The 18646-nt window shown below is 39.1% G+C and overlaps 1 protein-coding gene and 1 pseudogene across 2 annotated transcripts in view; one reads left to right on the forward strand and one right to left on the reverse strand.

Moving 5' to 3' along the window:
* PIWIL4 (piwi like RNA-mediated gene silencing 4) overlaps nucleotides 1-18646 on the reverse strand; it is a 51162-nt gene that overhangs the window by 11675 nt on the left and 20841 nt on the right. The window contains exons 9-14 of the mRNA XM_032295741.1: nucleotides 16719-16842; nucleotides 13603-13720; nucleotides 10652-10763; nucleotides 5499-5683; nucleotides 3390-3462; nucleotides 405-605 (exon numbers count right to left, since the gene is read on the reverse strand). Of these exons, the coding sequence (XP_032151632.1) occupies nucleotides 405-605; nucleotides 3390-3462; nucleotides 5499-5683; nucleotides 10652-10763; nucleotides 13603-13720; nucleotides 16719-16842 (813 nt within the window). The remainder of the gene's footprint in view (nucleotides 1-404; nucleotides 606-3389; nucleotides 3463-5498; nucleotides 5684-10651; nucleotides 10764-13602; nucleotides 13721-16718; nucleotides 16843-18646) is intronic.
* Nucleotides 14300-15333, forward strand: LOC116563175 (annotated as a pseudogene). The gene has a single exon (XR_004274256.1). The product of XR_004274256.1 is annotated as a prostaglandin E synthase 3 pseudogene (transcript).

Below are 18646 nucleotides of genomic sequence, written 5' to 3' on the forward strand. Positions count from 1 at the left end.
GAAGAGGATTTTCTTAGTACCACAGTGTGGAGATTCAGATCACAGGGTATGCCATCTCCCCAAGCTCTGGGGAGGCCCCATCCAGGATGTAAGCTTATTCTAAGAGTTAGCACCCTGCTGAAAGCAGGTAAATGTGGAGGCAATGGAACACAGATTTTAAAATAGCAGCTGAGAGGCTTCAAATCAGGTCCCTATGCTGAGTTAGTAGCTTAACTGAAGTTCCTGAGAAGCATGGAGCCTCTTTTGGAGATTCACCATGGCTTGTGGAATGCTAGAACCCAGGGTAGAGGCTCAACAAACTAGCAAACCATATAATTCTGGGATCATGTGATAACATCTCCTACTTTAATTTTTAAAATTAATTCATTAATTATGAAAAGAAAAAAATGTGACAGGGTCCTCACAGGTATTTCCACAGCCCACAGTTCGCCTCCGAGTTTGCAGGTCATCTGCATGGCAATCTTGGTGGCGATACTCATCATCATGCCCTGTTTATTCAAGGTCCGAGCAAGCACACATTGGCTTGGGACTGGGCAGTCTAGGCTCAAATATTTTTTAATGGAATCATAATAGGTCTTCTGATTAGAAGGCAGAATGCACATTACCTAAAAGCAAAAACAGCAAAAGATTTTAGAAATTAATTTACTTCTGCTAAGAAGTTGCTTTTTAAAGAAACGAATTCATGAATTATTCTCCAAACATCTTTTGCCCCTAAGTTCCCAAGAAGCAATATTAACATGTCTACAGTTACCTTAAATGGCCATTAAACTGCTGGTGAATTAATACCATTCAAAATGCCTTATCATTAGCCATTCTCTATGCAAAGCACTACTCCACTCCTACCCGTCACCTTTTGCTTTTCCTTTCTCCTTGTTTCTCTCCTGATTTGATTCTGTCAGTTCCCTCAAATTCCCTTCTCACAGAGTTCCTTCTCCATATACCTCCACTCGCTCACCCCCAACTTTGCAGTTGAGTTCTCATTCCCACTGGTCCCTCCCTGACCCCACCTGAAGATAAGTGAAGTTGAGAATTACCTTAAACTACAGTGCCTTTCCCATTAGGTAGAAGATAACCAAAATAAAGGAAACAAACACACTTTTTTAAAAACTGGAAGCTGAGACTACGGATATAAGGGGAGGGAAAATAAGGATAGGGAAGTGTCAAGTCCCCCGGCATTTTTTATCCCACCTGTCTCTGTCACTACTCCTACTTCTTATCAGATCCTTTCCACACTGAAGGGCCTACCTCTGCCTCTTTCTCATCTTTTATTCTCCGCTTTCAGAAGCCTCTAAATTGTAGAAAAGATATGCACTGTCATAATTAGCAGAAGAAAACCAAGTAATTTTTCCACCTATAGAATTGTTTAAAGTCATAATGTCAAAGGCTAAAATTATTTACACTTAATTATATAAAGTGAATAAAAATATTTTTAAATTATTAGCAAAAGGCTCTTAGCACCTTTCTTCTGACCTATGAGTTTGGCTCTAAGCAAGAAAAGTGGTAGAACATGGCAGTGGCCCAATGAACCTGGAATATCTTATTTTGCCAGAAAATAAGAAAGTGTGCTAAGAAAGACGGAGACACATGAAGCCAGCTTGATGTGATTTTCCCACTGGCAAAATCAGGTACAATATGGTGAGCATCAAAATAAATAATAAGAGTAATGAACTATAACAAAATAGGGATCTATGAGTCTATGCAGATATAAAGAAACAAATAAATGGGGAGAAGAGAAAGTTCTTCCTGTGCCACCTAATAAACGTAGAAGGACTGATGGAGTGGAAAACCATCATTTTTCAACCATCATAATAATGATAGATTTAGACAAGAATTATAGATACTAAGATAAATGGGTAAAAGTTTGATGAGAAACAGGATTATTTATATATTCTCAAAATATATATGCACAGATGCAACTGATGAAACTGAACTTTACACTGGAGAAATCTGGCAGACAACACCGTAATCAATGGAGTGCCACAGGGTAGGATGCACTCAGAATATAGGACCATTGCTGTGCTACTCTTGTCAAAGTGCATAACCTGAATTTCATCATGAGGAGACATCAGACAAAACCAAATTGATGAACGTTATACAAAATAACTAGTCTGTACTCTCAAAATTGGAAGGTCATCAGAGTCAAAGAAAACTAAAGGGCTGTTCTATACTGAAGGAGAGACTGAAGAGACTGGACAAGTAAGTGCAAGACATTAGAGCCTTTTCCTGCAGAGGTGACTATTGACACAAATGAAGAAAACAGTTTCTTAATTTTGATGATTGTCATATGCTTCTGTAGGACAGAGACCTTGTTTACAGAAAATATGCACTGAAATAGTCAAGGGCACTGGAGCATCATGCCTGGAACTTACTCTCAAATGGTTCAGCAAAAAAATAATAATAAAGCAAATATGATCAAATGTTAATAATTTGGGATTCGGGGTGAAGGGTATATGGGAGAGTTGTTTGTACTATTCTTGTCACTCTTCTGTAAGTTTGATTTTAGTTAAGTAAAAAAATAAATGCTCTTAGGGTAAGAATTCTCTGTTTCATATAAGATCCTTTAGGGTAAAAGAGAAACTCACTAAAAGAGAGGCAAAGAGATAGCACTTAGCTAGTTAGTTCAATTAGTTTGCATGAGATATGAACAAGAATGTTGGAAGTTGGTCTGAGTTGGCCACGGAGGTGGGAAGGGTAGATGGAAAGGACAGGAAAAGCCCTGCAACAGCCCAGGGGTGCTGAGGCCTGGTAGAAGAGTAAACATTCCCAGGAAATAGGAAGCGTTGAAAGATTTTTAAGAAAAAGGATGTCAATTCTAATTTGTCTGGAATGTCGGGATGTGATGTAATCATGCCTTGGCCCCAAACAGTCTGCAAAGACTGCTATACACACATGCCCTTTGGGAAATGAGGCAACTGTGGATGTCCCAGCAGGTGATGCAGGGCAGGAGGAAGTGGTCCTCACTGAGATGCACAGAAGATGGCAAGAATTCAGAGGAAGCAGGAATTTGGGGCCATAGGTCACTTGGAAAAACCTAACCAAGAATCCCCTGAAATATAGAAAACACTGGATATCAGCATTCATGGGATGAGATGGGAGTAGTTTATCTTATATCTTAAAGAAAAGACCTCAATGAGTTGGGTTGGAAAATATGCAGACATCCAAGTGGATGCTATAGGGTTAACAAGAAGTACTGTGTTTAAAATTAACATTAGAAACGTGGAATGGAAATAAAATATTGATCAAAATACTAAGATTAATACTTTCTTGGGTACTTTGGGATAATGCATGGCAATCTGCAGATATATCATGGGAGGGTATGCTCAGACTGTAGATATAAAGCAGAACTAAAATTATAGATTAAAGGAGTTCAAAAACTATCCTATACTTACCAACTGAACATCAGGATCAACATGTTGCTGTACAGCTCTAACAAATGCAGCTGGATTTTCTTGTACTTTTATGCTACATAAAAAGATTAATTTTGAAGCCATATAATTTCCTTCTTAGTAGCACATAATCATTGTATGGCATTAGAAATATAAATAAATTATCATGACAGAATAGCAGTCTTAGGAAACAATTATTACAGAAAAATAGAAACCTTTTGAGTCTAAAACTTTCTTTCACTGCAAAATATAAAAACATTTGCAATCATTTGTACAGTGTAAAAAATGGTTTGGTAGAAAATAAGATTTTCTCAATTGTACAGAATCCCTACAATCAATAATTATAATGTTCAAAATGGGATTGAAGGTGAACTTTTGAAATCCCATCTCATAGTATCAAGTGTTGGAAAGAGGGTTCAAGCTCAACCAGGATTAAGATTTCTGTAAGAGTGAATTGCTGTGGAAATCTAAAAACGAATGTTTTAGAAAACATCAGGTTAATGAGACCAAGATATTCAGCTAATTTGCATGATTCAGACAAAAATATATTTATTTTCCTTAGTCGTTGCTTGTCTGGAGTCTGGAATGTCTAAACTTAATCAATCAGTGCACAAGTACTTAACAATTAATTATCTGTTCTGTGCTTACATTATGTTAGGGGCCAGAAGCTCCAGAAGTAATTCTCACACACACAGGAATTTATAAGACTAGTTTCTTTATGTAGAATCATCCTCTTTTATATGTCTATGAGTGAATTGTCCCAATACCCAGTGGACTTTTAAAACTCCCAGCAGGTGGCAGGACCACCAACTCCCTGAATGCAGATTCTAACAGACCTATATGACTGGCTGGCAGCCCCATCTCAGCAATTAAATGGTCCTGACTCGTTCAATTCAAACTATTGCACTCCAATTCTGCTGTACTTATAGTCCATTCATTCTAAAATCATCAGGTGAATATTTTAGAAGAGAGAAGCTATGCCTCTAAATCTAGCTAGGTAGATGGATACTTTATGGAAAGAAGATGGTTGAAATCAAATATTAGCTTTCAAATAAAACAGGCCAAGGACAGAACATAGCAATGGGCTTGTTCCAGAATTCATGTGAGAAAGAGCCGGAGACATCAGCCCAGGGTCTGCGGACTGTGGCTTCTTCCATAATCTTTTCCTGCTTTATTAGGTCATGGGTTAAGAGAAAGTAGAGCAGGTGAAACGCAAACCAGGCTGTTAACAGATTTGATAAGAGGAGAGTTCTAAACAATGGTGTTAAATGAGATTTTGGGATTAATACTTGCGCTGCTGATGTAATTAATTAGTAACTATGTGTTTAAAGAATAACTTCCTCTTGTGCCAATTAGGACATTTGCATCTCCACTATAACAAAGAAAAGTAAGTATGTGTTCCTCTTTTCTAAGCATAGCAGGTTCAGTAAAGTGAGGCATGGCCAACTTAATGGCTTTCCAAAGCAAAACAGTATTTCATTTTCAGTGTGATTGTGTATGTATCTCTTACTAAATGAAAAACAGCTTATTTATCTTTCCCATCCCCAGCAACTGGCATAATACCTACACATATTAGCATTCAATAAACATTCTATGAATAAATGGTTGACCTTAGTCTTACCAGAAACCTCTCTGAATGACTAATAGTATGCTATAGTAACAGAATCAGAGAAGCTTATTTGAGATCTATTTTTCCATTAAATTTTAAAGCATAAAATCTATCAAGTAAAAGTCAGGGCATGCAACTTTTATTTTTTAATATCTATTTGCTATTAAGTAACTGATATGAAAAACTGATCTGAAGGAAAAACAGCTGAGAAGACAATATATGGACTTAACAAAAATTTATGTCCCAACTAGTACTGAAAAGATTTAAAGGAATGACACTACTGCTTAAGAACTGTGTAAAAGATTTACAAAGACCAACATAAAATATATTTTAACTTTATGAAAGTTTAGTCATTACAAAATCTATCTACTTACTATTTTCTTGGCACTTTACATTAGGAAACTGTACTGAGATAAAGAAGCTTTTGTTGATATATCTGCCATTATTCCCTACCTTCTAACCAAACCAAATTAATATAGGAAGAAAATTCAATGTATTCTCACATTTTAGGGTAGTCCACATTAAATCCCATGGAATCTCCAACTCTTCTCAAGCAGTTCAGAAAGCTGTTGGCAACATATTCAGTTCTGTCACTACATAAAATCAACCAGGTATTCAAAGACTGTGCACTCAAAATTTTGCAAGTTCGAACATCCTTGGACCAATCGGCAGCAGACACAGGTTGACACTGAGAAAAATAATGATCATGAAAGGATTGAACAAATTTATTCAGAGAGCAACTAAATAAAGAGAGTGTGAAGATGGCCAACATTTGTCATAACTGTTTAACACGGTTTGCTCTTCAGTCTTAAAACACAGATGCAGGCACTGCATATCCGAACAGAATTCATATGCTTTCTGGGAGTGGAAGCATGGGCATCATCCCAGGTCTTCCAGGCACTGGCAGAACCTTGAGAGGTCCCTTTAACCTCACGATTCTCCACGGTGTGCAGAGAATGGTGTCTATTTCAAAGCTCTCTGAGGTTCCCTTCTAGCTCTGAGTATCTATGACCTTTATTATGAATGATTGAGGCAAACAGCCTGTATAGTTTTATCTTTTACTTTAAGCATCTAAATATCTCAGATAGTGCTGATTATCGATTCTCTAGATCATCATACTAAATCTAACACATTCTAAGGAACAGTTAAGATTATATATTAAGCTAAGAGCAGGTACACCTAGAAGCAAAGATGAAGCCAGGATGCAGGCTCCTTTCTTACTCTCAAAAGATCTCTCACGTCACCAGGAGAAACGGGTTTCCTGCACTGAAGAGGGGGAACGTTAGCCTGGTTTCCAGACCTCTGCTTCTATCTCCAGACTGTAATCGAATGATGCCTTTGGCATAGCAAGTGGGGAAGATCCACTGTTAGAATTAAAAGGGGCCACACTGTATGCAAATCCCCTGCTACTTGAAGTGCTGTCAAGTGCTACTTGATCAGCAGCGTGAGCATCACCTAGAAGCCAGTTAGAAATGCAGAGTCCTGGGCACCACCCCAGACCCACTGAATCAGAATCTGCATGTTAACACTGTCCCCCAGGTGATTCACATGTACATTAATATATAAGAACCATCCCAATCCTCTTGTTTTACAGACTAGAAAGCTGTGGTTGAGAGAAATTATGAAACCAGTTGGCAGCAGTGACAGGCTTAGAATGCTGGTCTCCTGACATGGCAGCCAGGGCACTTGAGACCAAGCACTCAGACTTCTCTAATTTCCAACCATCAGCCATCCTCCTGATGTCTTCCACTAGGTGGCTGGGCTGGATTCGGCTCCAGGAGTCAACCTCAGTCTGAGAGCAAAGGGGAAAGGCTAGCTCTCCATCAGTGGCTGTCTCTGCAGCCAAGGTGCATTCCTGTCCATGAGAGCCAGCATGAGAAGAGCTGTAGTCCTTCTGCCCACAACACTTCTTCCTGCTGTTGTCTTAAGGGGCTGGGATGAGACCTAGGACAATGTACCCTGAGACCTTTGAGCTTTTAGTTCATTCAGTTCCTAGGACCTAATTTCAGAAAAGCAGAATGGGTCAAGAAGTTGATGACATTGTCATCTTAGCCACCTGCTACCTCCAGTGCATGAGTTCACTGGTTTTAATGCCTTTTCTCCTGTGGACACCAGTTTCTACAGTAAAAAATGCAAATAAATAAATAAATAAGAAAAGCTTTGGGAAATATGATTTTACTTACAGAGATTATGAGATGGATCATTTTAAGTACCTAAGTCCTTCACATGTGGATCTGAAACTGAGCTTCTCTTTACTGACCTCTCACTGAGACCCTAATGGGGGTCTACATTTTAATACTTTATAATAAAATTTGTTTTGTGTGAAAAATAATACTTCCTCAGCTTCTCCACTGAGAGTTTTTGTAACTTGGATAGATTACTGTAAAGAAACGATGAGGCCAGACACGGTAGCTCATGTCTGTAATCTCAGCACTTTCAGATGCCGAGGTGGGAGGATGACTTGAGCCCAGGAGTTCAAGACCAGCCTGGGCAACATAGGGAGACCCAGTTTCTACAAAAAATACAAAAATTAGCTGGGTGTGGTGGTGCACACTTATAGTCCCAGCTTCTTGGGAGGCCGAGATGGCAGGATCACTTGAGTCCAGGAAGTTAAGGCTGCAGTGAGCTGTGATCATGCCACTATGCTCCAGCCCAGGCAACAGAACGAGACCTGTCTCAAAAAAAAAAAAAAAAAAGAAAAGAAAAGAAAAAAGAATCCGCCCATTCACCAACATGATACATTCATTGTTCAGTTAGATCAGTTAGGCATACTGGTTTATTATATCAAATAAAGGAAAGAAGAGAGCCTTTAAAAATGAAAAGAAATGCAACTGGTTTTTTAAAGTGGGCAAAACTGAGGGAGAGGGTAGAAAGATAATTATAATTTTTGCATAAAATATTAATAGTTTCATTTCTTCAACAGAAGTCTGCAAGTGGCAATGATTTTTCTCTTCAGGTTTCAGAATGCCTGTCTCCCCAACTACTATGTCTGGGGCTGGGTTCTGGGCATAGTTCTTGATTTTTATGCCCCTTGAGCAGTATTTTATTTTGAAAGGTTAACATACACAACTGACATGGCAACTAAAAGTCCAGGTTTGGTATCAGAAAACAGTCTATTAGAACTAATGTTCACCAGTTAATAGAAGTTCCTCAGATGACTATGGCTTTTTAAAAAATTTTACTTTAGGTTCTGGAGTACATGTGCAGGTCATGCAGGGTTGTTGCATGGGTGCATACATAACCAGGTGGCTTGCTGTCTCTATTCCCCTTTTGACTATGTCTGGCATTTCTCCCCATGTTATCCTTCCCCATCCCCTGCTGTCCCTCCTCTAGCCCCCCAACTGCCCCCAGTGTGTGATGCTCCTCTCCCTGAGTTCACGTGTTCTCATTGTTCAACACCCGCCTATGAGTGAGAACATGCGGTGTTTGGTTTTCTGTTCTTGTGTCAGTTTGTTGAGAATGATGGTTTCCAGATTCATCCAAGTCCCTACAAAGGACACAAACTCAACGTTTTTTATGGCTGCGTAGTATTCCATGGTGTATATGTGCCACATTTTCTTTGTCCAGTCTACCATTGATGGGCATCTGGGTTGGTTCCACATCTTTGCTATTGTGCACAGGGCTGCAATGAAAATATGTGTGCATGTCTTTATAGCAGAAGGATTTATAGTTCTTTGGGTATATACCCAGTAATGGATTGCTGGATCAAATGGAATTTCTATTTCTAGATCCTTGAGAAATTGCCACATTGTCTTCCACAATGGTTGAACTAATTTACATTCCCACCAATTACGTAAGAGTGTTCCTATTTCTCCACATCCTCTCCAGCATCTGTTGTCTCCAGATGTTTTAATGATCGCTATTCTAACTGACATGCGATAGTATCTCAATGTGGTTTTGATTTGCATTTCTCTAATGACCAGTTATGGTGAGCATTTTTTCATATGTTTGTTGGCCTCATATATGCCTTCTTTTGAAAAGTGTCTGTTCATATCCTTCACCCACTTTTGAATGGGGTTGTTTTTTCCTTGTATATCTGTTTTAGTTCTTTGTAGATTCTGGATATTAGCCCTTTGTCAGATGGGTAGACTGCAAAAATATTTTCCCATTCTATTGGTTGCCAGTTCGCTCTAATGATGGTTTCTTTTGCTGTACAGAACCTCTGAATTTTAATTAGATCCCATTTGTCTATCTTGACTTTTGTTGCCATTGCTTTTGGTGTCTTAGTCATGAAGTCCTTGCCTATGCCTTTGTCCTGGATGGTTTTGCCTATGTTTTCTTCTAGGGTTTTTGTGGTGTTAGGTTTTATGTTTAAATCCGTCTGGAGTTAATTTTAGTGTAAGGTGACAGGAAGGGGTCCAGTTTCTGCTTTCTACACATTGCTAGCCAGTTTTCCCAACACCATTTATTAAACATGTAGTTCTTTCCCCATTACTTATTTTTGTCAGGTTTGTCAAAGATCAGATGGTTGTAGATGTATGGTGTTGCTTCTGAGGCCTCTGTACTGTCCCATTGGTCTATGTCTCTGTTTTGGTACCAGTACTATGCTGTTTCGGTTACTGTAGCCTTATACTATAGTTTGAAGTCTGGCAGTGTGATGCCTCCAGCTTTGTTCTTTTTGCTTAGGATTGTCTTGGCTATGTGGGCTCTCTTGTGATTCTATATGAAGTTTAAAGTGTTTTTTTCCAGTTCTGTGAAGAAGGTCATTGGTAGCTTGATGAGAATAGTGTTGAATCTATAAATTACTTTGGGCAGTATGGCCATTTTCACAATATTGATTCTTCCTAACCATGAGCATGGAATGTTTTTCCATCTGTTTGTGTCCTCTCTTATTTCCTTGAGCAGTGATTTGTAGTTCTCCTTGAAGAGGTCCTTTACATCCTATGTTAGTTGTATTCCCAGGTATTTTATTCTCTTTGTAGCAATTATGAATTGGAGTTCGCTCTTGATTTGGCTTTCTGTTTGTCTGTTATTGGTATATAGGAATGCTTGTGATTTTTGCACATTGATTTTGTATCCTGAGACTTTGCTGAAGTTGCTCATCAGTTTGAGGAGATTTTGGGCTGAGACAATGGGGTCTTCTAAATACACAATCATGTCATCTGCAAATAGAGACAGTTTGACTTCCTCCTTTCCTAATTGAATACCCTGTATTTCTTTTTCTTGCCTGATTGCTCTGGCTAGAACTTCCAATACTATATTGAATAGGAGTGGTGAGAGAGGACATCCTTAACTAGTGCCTGATTTCAAAGGGAATTCTTCCAGCTTTTGCCTGTTTAGTATGATATTGGCTGTAGGTTTGTCTTAAATAGCTTTTACCATTTTATGATACGTTCCGTCAATACCTAGTGACTATGGCTTTTTTAATGAGCAATGCACCACCCAACAGAAGATGGGTATGTTTAAATTGCAATGATTTGAAATACTGTCTTCTGACTAACCTAAATCATGCCCACTGGATGCTGCTAAGTCCATGCAAGGAAATTCAGATTGAAAAGGAAACCACAGGGGATCTGAAGTCTTAAGATAAAGAAATGGAAGTACCTGGCCATGGAGAAAGCAAATATTATAAGCTCTCAAGCCACTCTGGCCGATCCGCAAACTTAAACATATACGAATAAATACTTTAAAATGAAAATAAAATCACAGCACTTACTATGTGGTCTTGCATTAATATTTTTTCTGAAGGCACAATCCGGCCAGTCAGAGATACCTGACTTCCAAAATGCAGTCCCCAGGTCTCTAGTTCAAAACGAGCATTGGTGTTCCTGTTGATAGAGTTGTTTTAAATCATTAAAGTGAGATATAATTATACTTACTGAATTATTCAGGGGCTGATTTTCTGTGTCTTCAGGATTCCTGGATTCTAATTCTGCTCACCACATATTTTCCGTGCTTAAAAGAATTATGGGACAACTGTGCTCATTTGGGATGTTCATGAATGGGAAAAGGATTCCAGTGGGAATACAGTGGTTAGAAAAATAAGCTTTTGAGCCAGACAGACCTCGGTTTGACTCCTAGCTCCAACATTTAATAATATATGACCTTGAGCAAACTATTAATCTTTAAGGCCTTGGTTTCCTTACTGGAAAAATGTAGGGATAATAAAAGTACCTACTTAAGGCTAGGCACGGTGGCTCACACCTGTAATCCCAGCACTTTAGGAGGCCAAGGCAGATGAATCACGAGGTCAGGAGTTTGAGACCAGCCCGACCAACATGGTGAAACCCTGTCTCTACTAAAAATACAAAAATTAGCCAGGCATGGTGACATGCACACATGCACCTATAATCCCAGCTGCTCAGAAGGCTGAGGCAGGAGAATCGCTTGAACCCGAGACTTGAACCCAGGAGGCAGAGGCTGCCGTGAGCCGAGATCGCGCCGCTGCTCAGCAACAGAGCAAGACTCGTCTCAAAAAAGAAAAAAAAAGTACCTATTTCATAGGGCTGACATAAAGATGAAATATGATAATACACAGAAAAAGCTTACTACAGTCCCTGGCACATGGCATGTGCTCAAAACCTATGAGATATTATCATTCTTGATAACACAGTTGTTAATAAAGAGATATTTTGGAGCCACTGGATGTGGAGATGTCTTTTGTGAATATCTGAATTTGTTGAGAGTCGAGGAAGGATGATAAAAGAAAGGAACATAAGAATTTAAGCTTCAGAAGATTCGGAGTCTTCCTATTACCCTGTCTATCCTATGAGGAGAATATTAATGTCAGCAATAATAACACTACTTTCTATTGTTTAGTACTTTCCATTTATAACTTATTAATAAGCTTTAATCATAATTGATGTTTTATCTCATGAGAGTATGATACATGATAACTTCCACTGAGCCATAAGGTCCTTAAGAGCAGCAACCATATATAGGACTTAGCGCACAGTAGGCCAGGCATTTGCAGGACATGGAGGAGACCCCCAGGCTTTTGTTTCCCTGTTAAAGCTCCACCTTATTTTTTACGGGAGCTCAAACTTCTCACCACTGTCTCTCTGCAACAGCTCACTATTTCCATCTATTCAGGTTATGTCTTCTCTGGTCACATTAATTCCTTTAAGTTAATTGTTTTGCTTCAGATATTAACTGCCCAAGATGAGATGGGCGAGGCCATCATTGGTAAGGAAATAGGGTGATGTGGGTGGTATTACTGAAAGGTGGCAGATAGATGCATCAGAAAGATTAACCCATAGTCACTATAAGGGAAATGAACCAGAAAACCCTTATCAATTTGGCATAAGTCTGAGGGATGTCCGGGGTAAATGACGTAAAGTATATCCATGAAATACAAAAAACTGTGAAACCACTAGCGTGGTAATAGAGATCACATTTATCATATGGAAATGTCTGAGAAAAACCCTTAAGTGAAAAGACCAACTTACAAAACACGATGTACAGTATTATACCATTTCTCTTTTAAAAAATGGGATTATATGCATTTCCAAAAGTCTGAAAGAATATACCCTTAATTCAATTGTGATTCACTTATTTATTAAATATTTACTGAGTAAACACACACACTCTTTTCTCACCTTTCTTCGTGCTCTGTAAATTTCCAAATCCTCCATGAGTTAGTACAATTTTTTTAAAAAAAACAACCATTCTTCAACGATATAGCCCCATATGAATGTAAAGCAAGCTACATATATAATTTTAAATTTCCCATTAATCACCTTAAGAAAGTAAAAAAGTGACAAGTGATATTATGTTTTAAATATATGTTATTTAACCCAATAGATCAAAAAACCTGTAATTTCTAGATGTGTTACTAGCCACATTTTGAGAGCCTTGCAGCCACACTAGATAGTTCAGTTTTAGGGCGTCAGAAAGGAAAACCAAAGAGAAGCTCAATTTTCCAATCACATGTTACAGCAAACTGTCATAAATAAGAACTGAAGCACAGTTCTGATCATCAGATGGGCAGAACCAGATGGCACATAGGTATATCTCACATTTAAATGATACATAGTGGGGTTTTCCTAAACTTCAGTCTGCTGAGGCCACTGTATTTAAGAGCAGCTGAGATTCCTGACTCTGACTACTGGGGGCCTGGTGTTTTTTGGGTTACTTTGTTTGCTTGGAGATTGTTGTTGTTGTTTAGATTATAACCTTTTTCTTTATTCAACATTTGATCCAGACCTCCATGTACGAAACAGATGAAAGCAGGGTGTGGAGGTAAAGCGAGTGTTGTTCCTGAGCATGGCCTCCCCCAACTCCCTTCCACCCCTTAGTCCTGAGACAACTCAGATGAAGGGCTGTGGACAGCACAATTCAAAAGCTCCTTTCTCTGAATCAATACGAATGAGACATTTCCTTCAAGGACTACAGCATTACATAGACTATTTAATACCAAAAATTTGGCCCTAGGCAGGATACATGTGGTAATCCATGTGGATCCAAGTGGTATTACCACTGAAAGGTGGCAGATAGATGCATCAGAAAGAGTAATCCAGTCACTGTAAGCGAAACAAACCAGGAAACCCTTCTCAATGTGGCATAAGTTAGAGGGATCTCCAAGGTAAATGATATAAAGTATAACCATGAAAAAAAATCTATGAAACCACTAGCATGATAGTGGTTTCACCTGCGGTGATCCAGTACCTCTGGAGGTCGTCCACAAGCCTGGCCAGGCGCTGCTGCCGGCCCAAAGGACTCAGACGCATCTTTTCAGCCACAGCCTTCATCAGCTGAAAATCAGAGGTTGCCTGCTCAGTCAGCCCTATTAAATGCAAATGAAGACCAAGTGAGAAAATGAACAGAAGCAACTGAGTCCATCTCAGGCCCGGTTTAAACCTTACTGCTTGAATACATTCACCATCTGTATAGCACACCCAATAGAAAAGAAAACCCTGTATGTCATTTTAAGTTTTCTGGTAAACACATTTTAAGATAAGTCAAAAAAGAAACAGATGAATTTACTTTAAATAGTATTTAGCCCAGTATATCCAACCTGTAATCAGCAAAAAACATTTATGAGATAGTTTCTTCTTTTTTTTTCATACTAAGCCTTTCAAATCTGGGCTGTATTTTACACCTAAAGCACACTTCCTCTCAGTCTTTTAGTAGAGCTAGTCCCAATTCAAGTGTTCAAAAACTCATGTGCTACCGGCTACTGTACTGGGCCCTGCAGACCTGCTACATTACAACACCCCTCCCTTCAAGGGTGTTGTTCATTAAGAATGAACACCCGCTCACCACCCCTCTTTCGCACGCACGCACGTTCATTCTCTATCCTCGCGCCCCTTTTCCTACACTCTCCTCTTCCCCCCGACCGGAGGAGCCGCTCTTTCCGCGGTGCATTCTGGGGAGCTAGGTCGAGCCCACCGCTACCGCGGTCGCCTGAGGGAAGTGAGAAGAGGCCGCGACCGGGGACAAAACGCGGAGTCACCACCGGAGAGAAGTCGACTTCTTAGCAGCAGCCGCCGCCAGAGAGGCCCGCCCACCCGTTCGCCCGCCCCCCTGCCCGGTTCACAATGCAGCCTGCCTCTGCAAAGTGGTACGATCGAAGGGACAGACTATGTCTTCATTGAATTTTGTGTTGAAGACAGTAAGGATGTTAATGTAAATTTTGAAAAATCCAAACTTACATTCAGTTGTCTTGGAGGAAGTGATAATTTTAAGCATTTAAATGAAATTGATCTTTTTCACTGTATTGATCCAAATGATGCCAAGCATAAAAGAACGGACAGATCAATTTTATGTTGTTTACGAAAAGGAGAATCTGGCCAGTCATGGCCAAGGTTAACATAAGAAAGGGCAAAGCTTAATTGGCTTAGTGTGGACTTCAATAATTGGGAAGACTGGGAAGACGATTCAGATGAAGACATGTCTAATTTTGATCGTTTTTCTGAGATGATGAACAACACGGGTGGTGATGAGGATGTAGATTTACCAGAAGTAGATGGAGCAGATGATGATTCACAAGACGGTGATGATGAAAAAATGCCAGATCTGGAGTAATGAATATTGTCATCACTTGGACTTTGAGAAATAACTTCTCTGCAAGATTTCATAATTGAGAGAATTCCTGAGTTGATAGCTCTAAAGGCAGATACTGTATTTGCCTACTTTAACCCATTTTTCAACCTGTTTGTTTTTTAAAAGGCTTCACTAAGGGTTGATATGTACCATTGTATGGGGCAATTTTAAGTCACCTAAGGCAATAACCTTATGCATGAACATTTCCCAGACTTTCATGAGGCTGTTGAGGTCCTAGGCAATTGATGCAGCAGTTATGATAAAAACATTTCGCCTAAGTCTCCTTTTCTTCATAACATAGATACTGACATGATAGGAAGCTTAGGGAAAGAAAACTAGAGTATAGAACATGGATTCAAAGTGGCTGGAACAAATTGGCTGACACCTTACTGGTGGTAACCTGTTCTTCCTCTAGTGTTACCCTTCAAGATTGTTCCACTAAAGCTTATTTAAAAAAAAAAAAATGTCCTTCACATTATTCTATGTAAGTGATCACTTGTCAATGTTCCAGATGTATCTCAGCTAAAACTAGAGAATGCCCTAACTTTTTGAAACCTATACATTTGGTATTGTTTGACCCTTAAGCTTTTACATCTCTTAGCATGGAGGACGAAGAAAGCTGTACATTGTTGCTTGAAAGTCTTTACATTTAGACCAGATTTGTATTTGTACTGTCAGTATGGCAAATGAGTGAAAAGTGTTTAATACACTATTGGATCTTTTATTTCTTTTTTTTGATTCAGCTTATACAAGGGCTGAAAACCTCAATTTATGTTCATGACAGTGGGGATTTTTTTAAATGTCTACATTCTTTCTAATAAACTGTTGAAAGACTTAAAAAAAATAAAAAGAATGAACACCCCTCCCTTCAAGGATTATATCCTTATTAATTTTTCTTTTTTTTCTTTTGGAGACAGAATCTTGCTCTGTCACCCAGGCTGGAGTGCAATGGCATGATCTCAGCTTACTGTAACCTTCACTTCTCGGGTTCAAGTGATGCTTCTGCCTCAGCCTTCTGAGTAGCTGGGATTACAGACATGCACTACCACGCCCTGCTAGTTTTTTATTTTTAATAGAGATAGGGTTTCACCATGTTGGCCAGGCTGGTCTCGAATTCTTGACCTCAGGTGATCCACCTGCCTTGGCCTCTAGTATTACAGGCATGAGCCACCATGCCTGGCCCTTCCTCTTAATTGTTCTAATGACAAAATAGATATATATGCATCATAACTTACTCAAGCAACACACTAATGTAAAATTAGAAAGTCCTCCCTTCCTAGGCCTACCCATTAGTCAAATGAACATTGTTAAAAGTACTCGAGGCAGTTATTCAGATTTTACTGTATAGTGAGGATTATATTCTGGAAAATTCATGCAAAAAGAAAGGGATAATTCTGGCACCACTCTACTGATACACCTGAAGAAAATCAAAGTTATATTGCTTCTTATACTAGTAAATTCAAATAATGGCAAAGAGAAATTTGGTTTTAGGATGGTATCGGGGGTCTATTTTACATCAAAGCAATAAATGGAACATATGAGATAAAGGAAATAGATTATAAAGGGCACTTGAGTCCCCCAACATGTCTCTACTATTGAATGAATTACCTAAAAGGCCCATCTTCCATGAGTTACATCAATGCTCTGGCATTCAGATAACTTAAGGAGGGCGTGCCCACTGCCAAGCATCAGGAGCCTGTACCCAGGAGCCTGACAGAGGTATAAAACACAAACATTACCTGTTAGAAAGCAGAGCTCAGGTATCAGGTGGGCAAGCTGAGCCTCACTGTTGTCATATCTCTTCCGCTTTAACAGACTAACAAGTACGGGCTGATTTAGGTCAGATATGGTAATATCATATTGCTATAAAATGCAAGATTAATGAGGGAAAAGTTAATGTGAAAGCACTGCCAGATAAGCATCCTTACATTCAACAAGGTGATCCTAACATTAATATATAAAGAAATTTAACCAATGCTATGGTTACCTTCTTATTACTACTTTCTTCCCAGGACCTATCTTTTATATCTGAGGGCCGGTTTTATTATTTAAATTATCTTTTCTAATGTAACACCATTAAAAATATTGTTTCCCTGCTGTCTCTCGGTTTCAGCCAGATTCAGAATAGACTCTAGCTGGTTCTATACACAGTTCAATGATATCACTAGGATGGACTCAAAGCCAGCATTTCCACTACTGATGACTGAAGCAGACTGCCCATGCTTAACTATCTGGTTCTAAACACCTATATTCATTTTGAAAATGTCTATACACAAGCTGGAGGTGAGTTATATTGAGAGAATCTCAGATTTCCCAAAAGAGCATGACTGTCCTTAACTTCTAGGATAGTAGGATGTTACAGGGAAGCAGCCCAGAAGTCTGACAACTGTGAATTTGATCCCCAGCTCTTCTATTTGCTTGGGCTGTGACACTGGGGAAGTGACTTACCTTTCCTCATCTGTGAAATAAGGATAACAGTAGCTCACAGGTGTCGTACGTAAACTACTAGCATGGGGTCTGGTTTATAATGAATCCCTGGCAACTGTTAGTTCATATTCCTCTCCCTTTGCCACCCTAAACTTCAATGTCAACATTCTCACCTTGGCAAAAGCTCTTTACCCTCCAATGACAAAGGTTACAATTAACACTCATTTCCAGTATAATTTAATCCACATTGGTGACAGAACAACTGGAATTATAATTTGTAAAATGCCTGGGTATTGGGATGCTGACATCAATAATCATAATTAAAGAAGTCAAATGTGAGCATTTCTATAATTCAAGAAAAACTTTGTCATTAACTTTGTCATTAAACAATTCAAGAATCTCATTTCAAAGTAATGAGTGCAACTGATGCTATGGCTAAAAAGCTTGGAGAAGTCTTTATCAAGTGAGTTTGTATACGTGACTCCATTAATTCAGAACACACGGTGTGCTTACTGTGTTCCAGGATTGGCAGTGGATATGAAGATAAAAGAGGCACAATCTCTGCCTATCTGCATAAATACATTATCTACAAAGCGAGGTCCAGGAGAAGCACAAACAATGATATGCTGAGCACTTCCATTTTTCCTTATTTAATCTTAACAACAAACCTATGAAAAAGATACTATTACTGTCCCTGTCACAGATGAAAAAACACTGTGAAAAATTAAACAATCTTCCCAAGGCTCCATAATTGGAAATTAGCACAGCTAGGATGGATCTGTTAAGATTCTGCTTGTTATACCACTCAGTACTGAATCCCTGGGCTGGAGCGGGAGGGGCAGAGAGGAAGAGGAGATGGTGGTAGTGACACAATAACTGCTGGGAAGTCAAGGAAGCCTCCATGCAAGTGGAGACCAAGACAGGACCTTGAAGAAAACATGGGAGTATGGGGACTCTCAGGTAACAGCTCCAGCAAAACTGCATCTTCCAGTAAGAAGAACTGTAGCTGAAGCATGGTCAAGAACTCTACCACCTAAGCTGCTACCAAAAGGTAAATGTGACCCTCTCCCTTGCCCCAGTTTTCTTAGCATTTGAAAATACTTTGTATGATAAGATAAAATGGAGAAATATAAAGGTCAATATCAGGATATCTTCCACTTTGAACACTGACTATATAATAATTCAGTCTTCCTTTCCTGGGACAGGGAGGAGGGCATACTAGAAGTTGACACAGTTTTCT

The sequence above is a fragment of the Sapajus apella genome, unplaced genomic scaffold (genome assembly GCF_009761245.1).
Source record: "Sapajus apella isolate SASKATOON/1434 unplaced genomic scaffold, GSC_monkey_1.0 scaffold34, whole genome shotgun sequence".
In the NCBI taxonomy this organism is placed as follows: domain Eukaryota; kingdom Metazoa; phylum Chordata; class Mammalia; order Primates; family Cebidae; genus Sapajus; species Sapajus apella.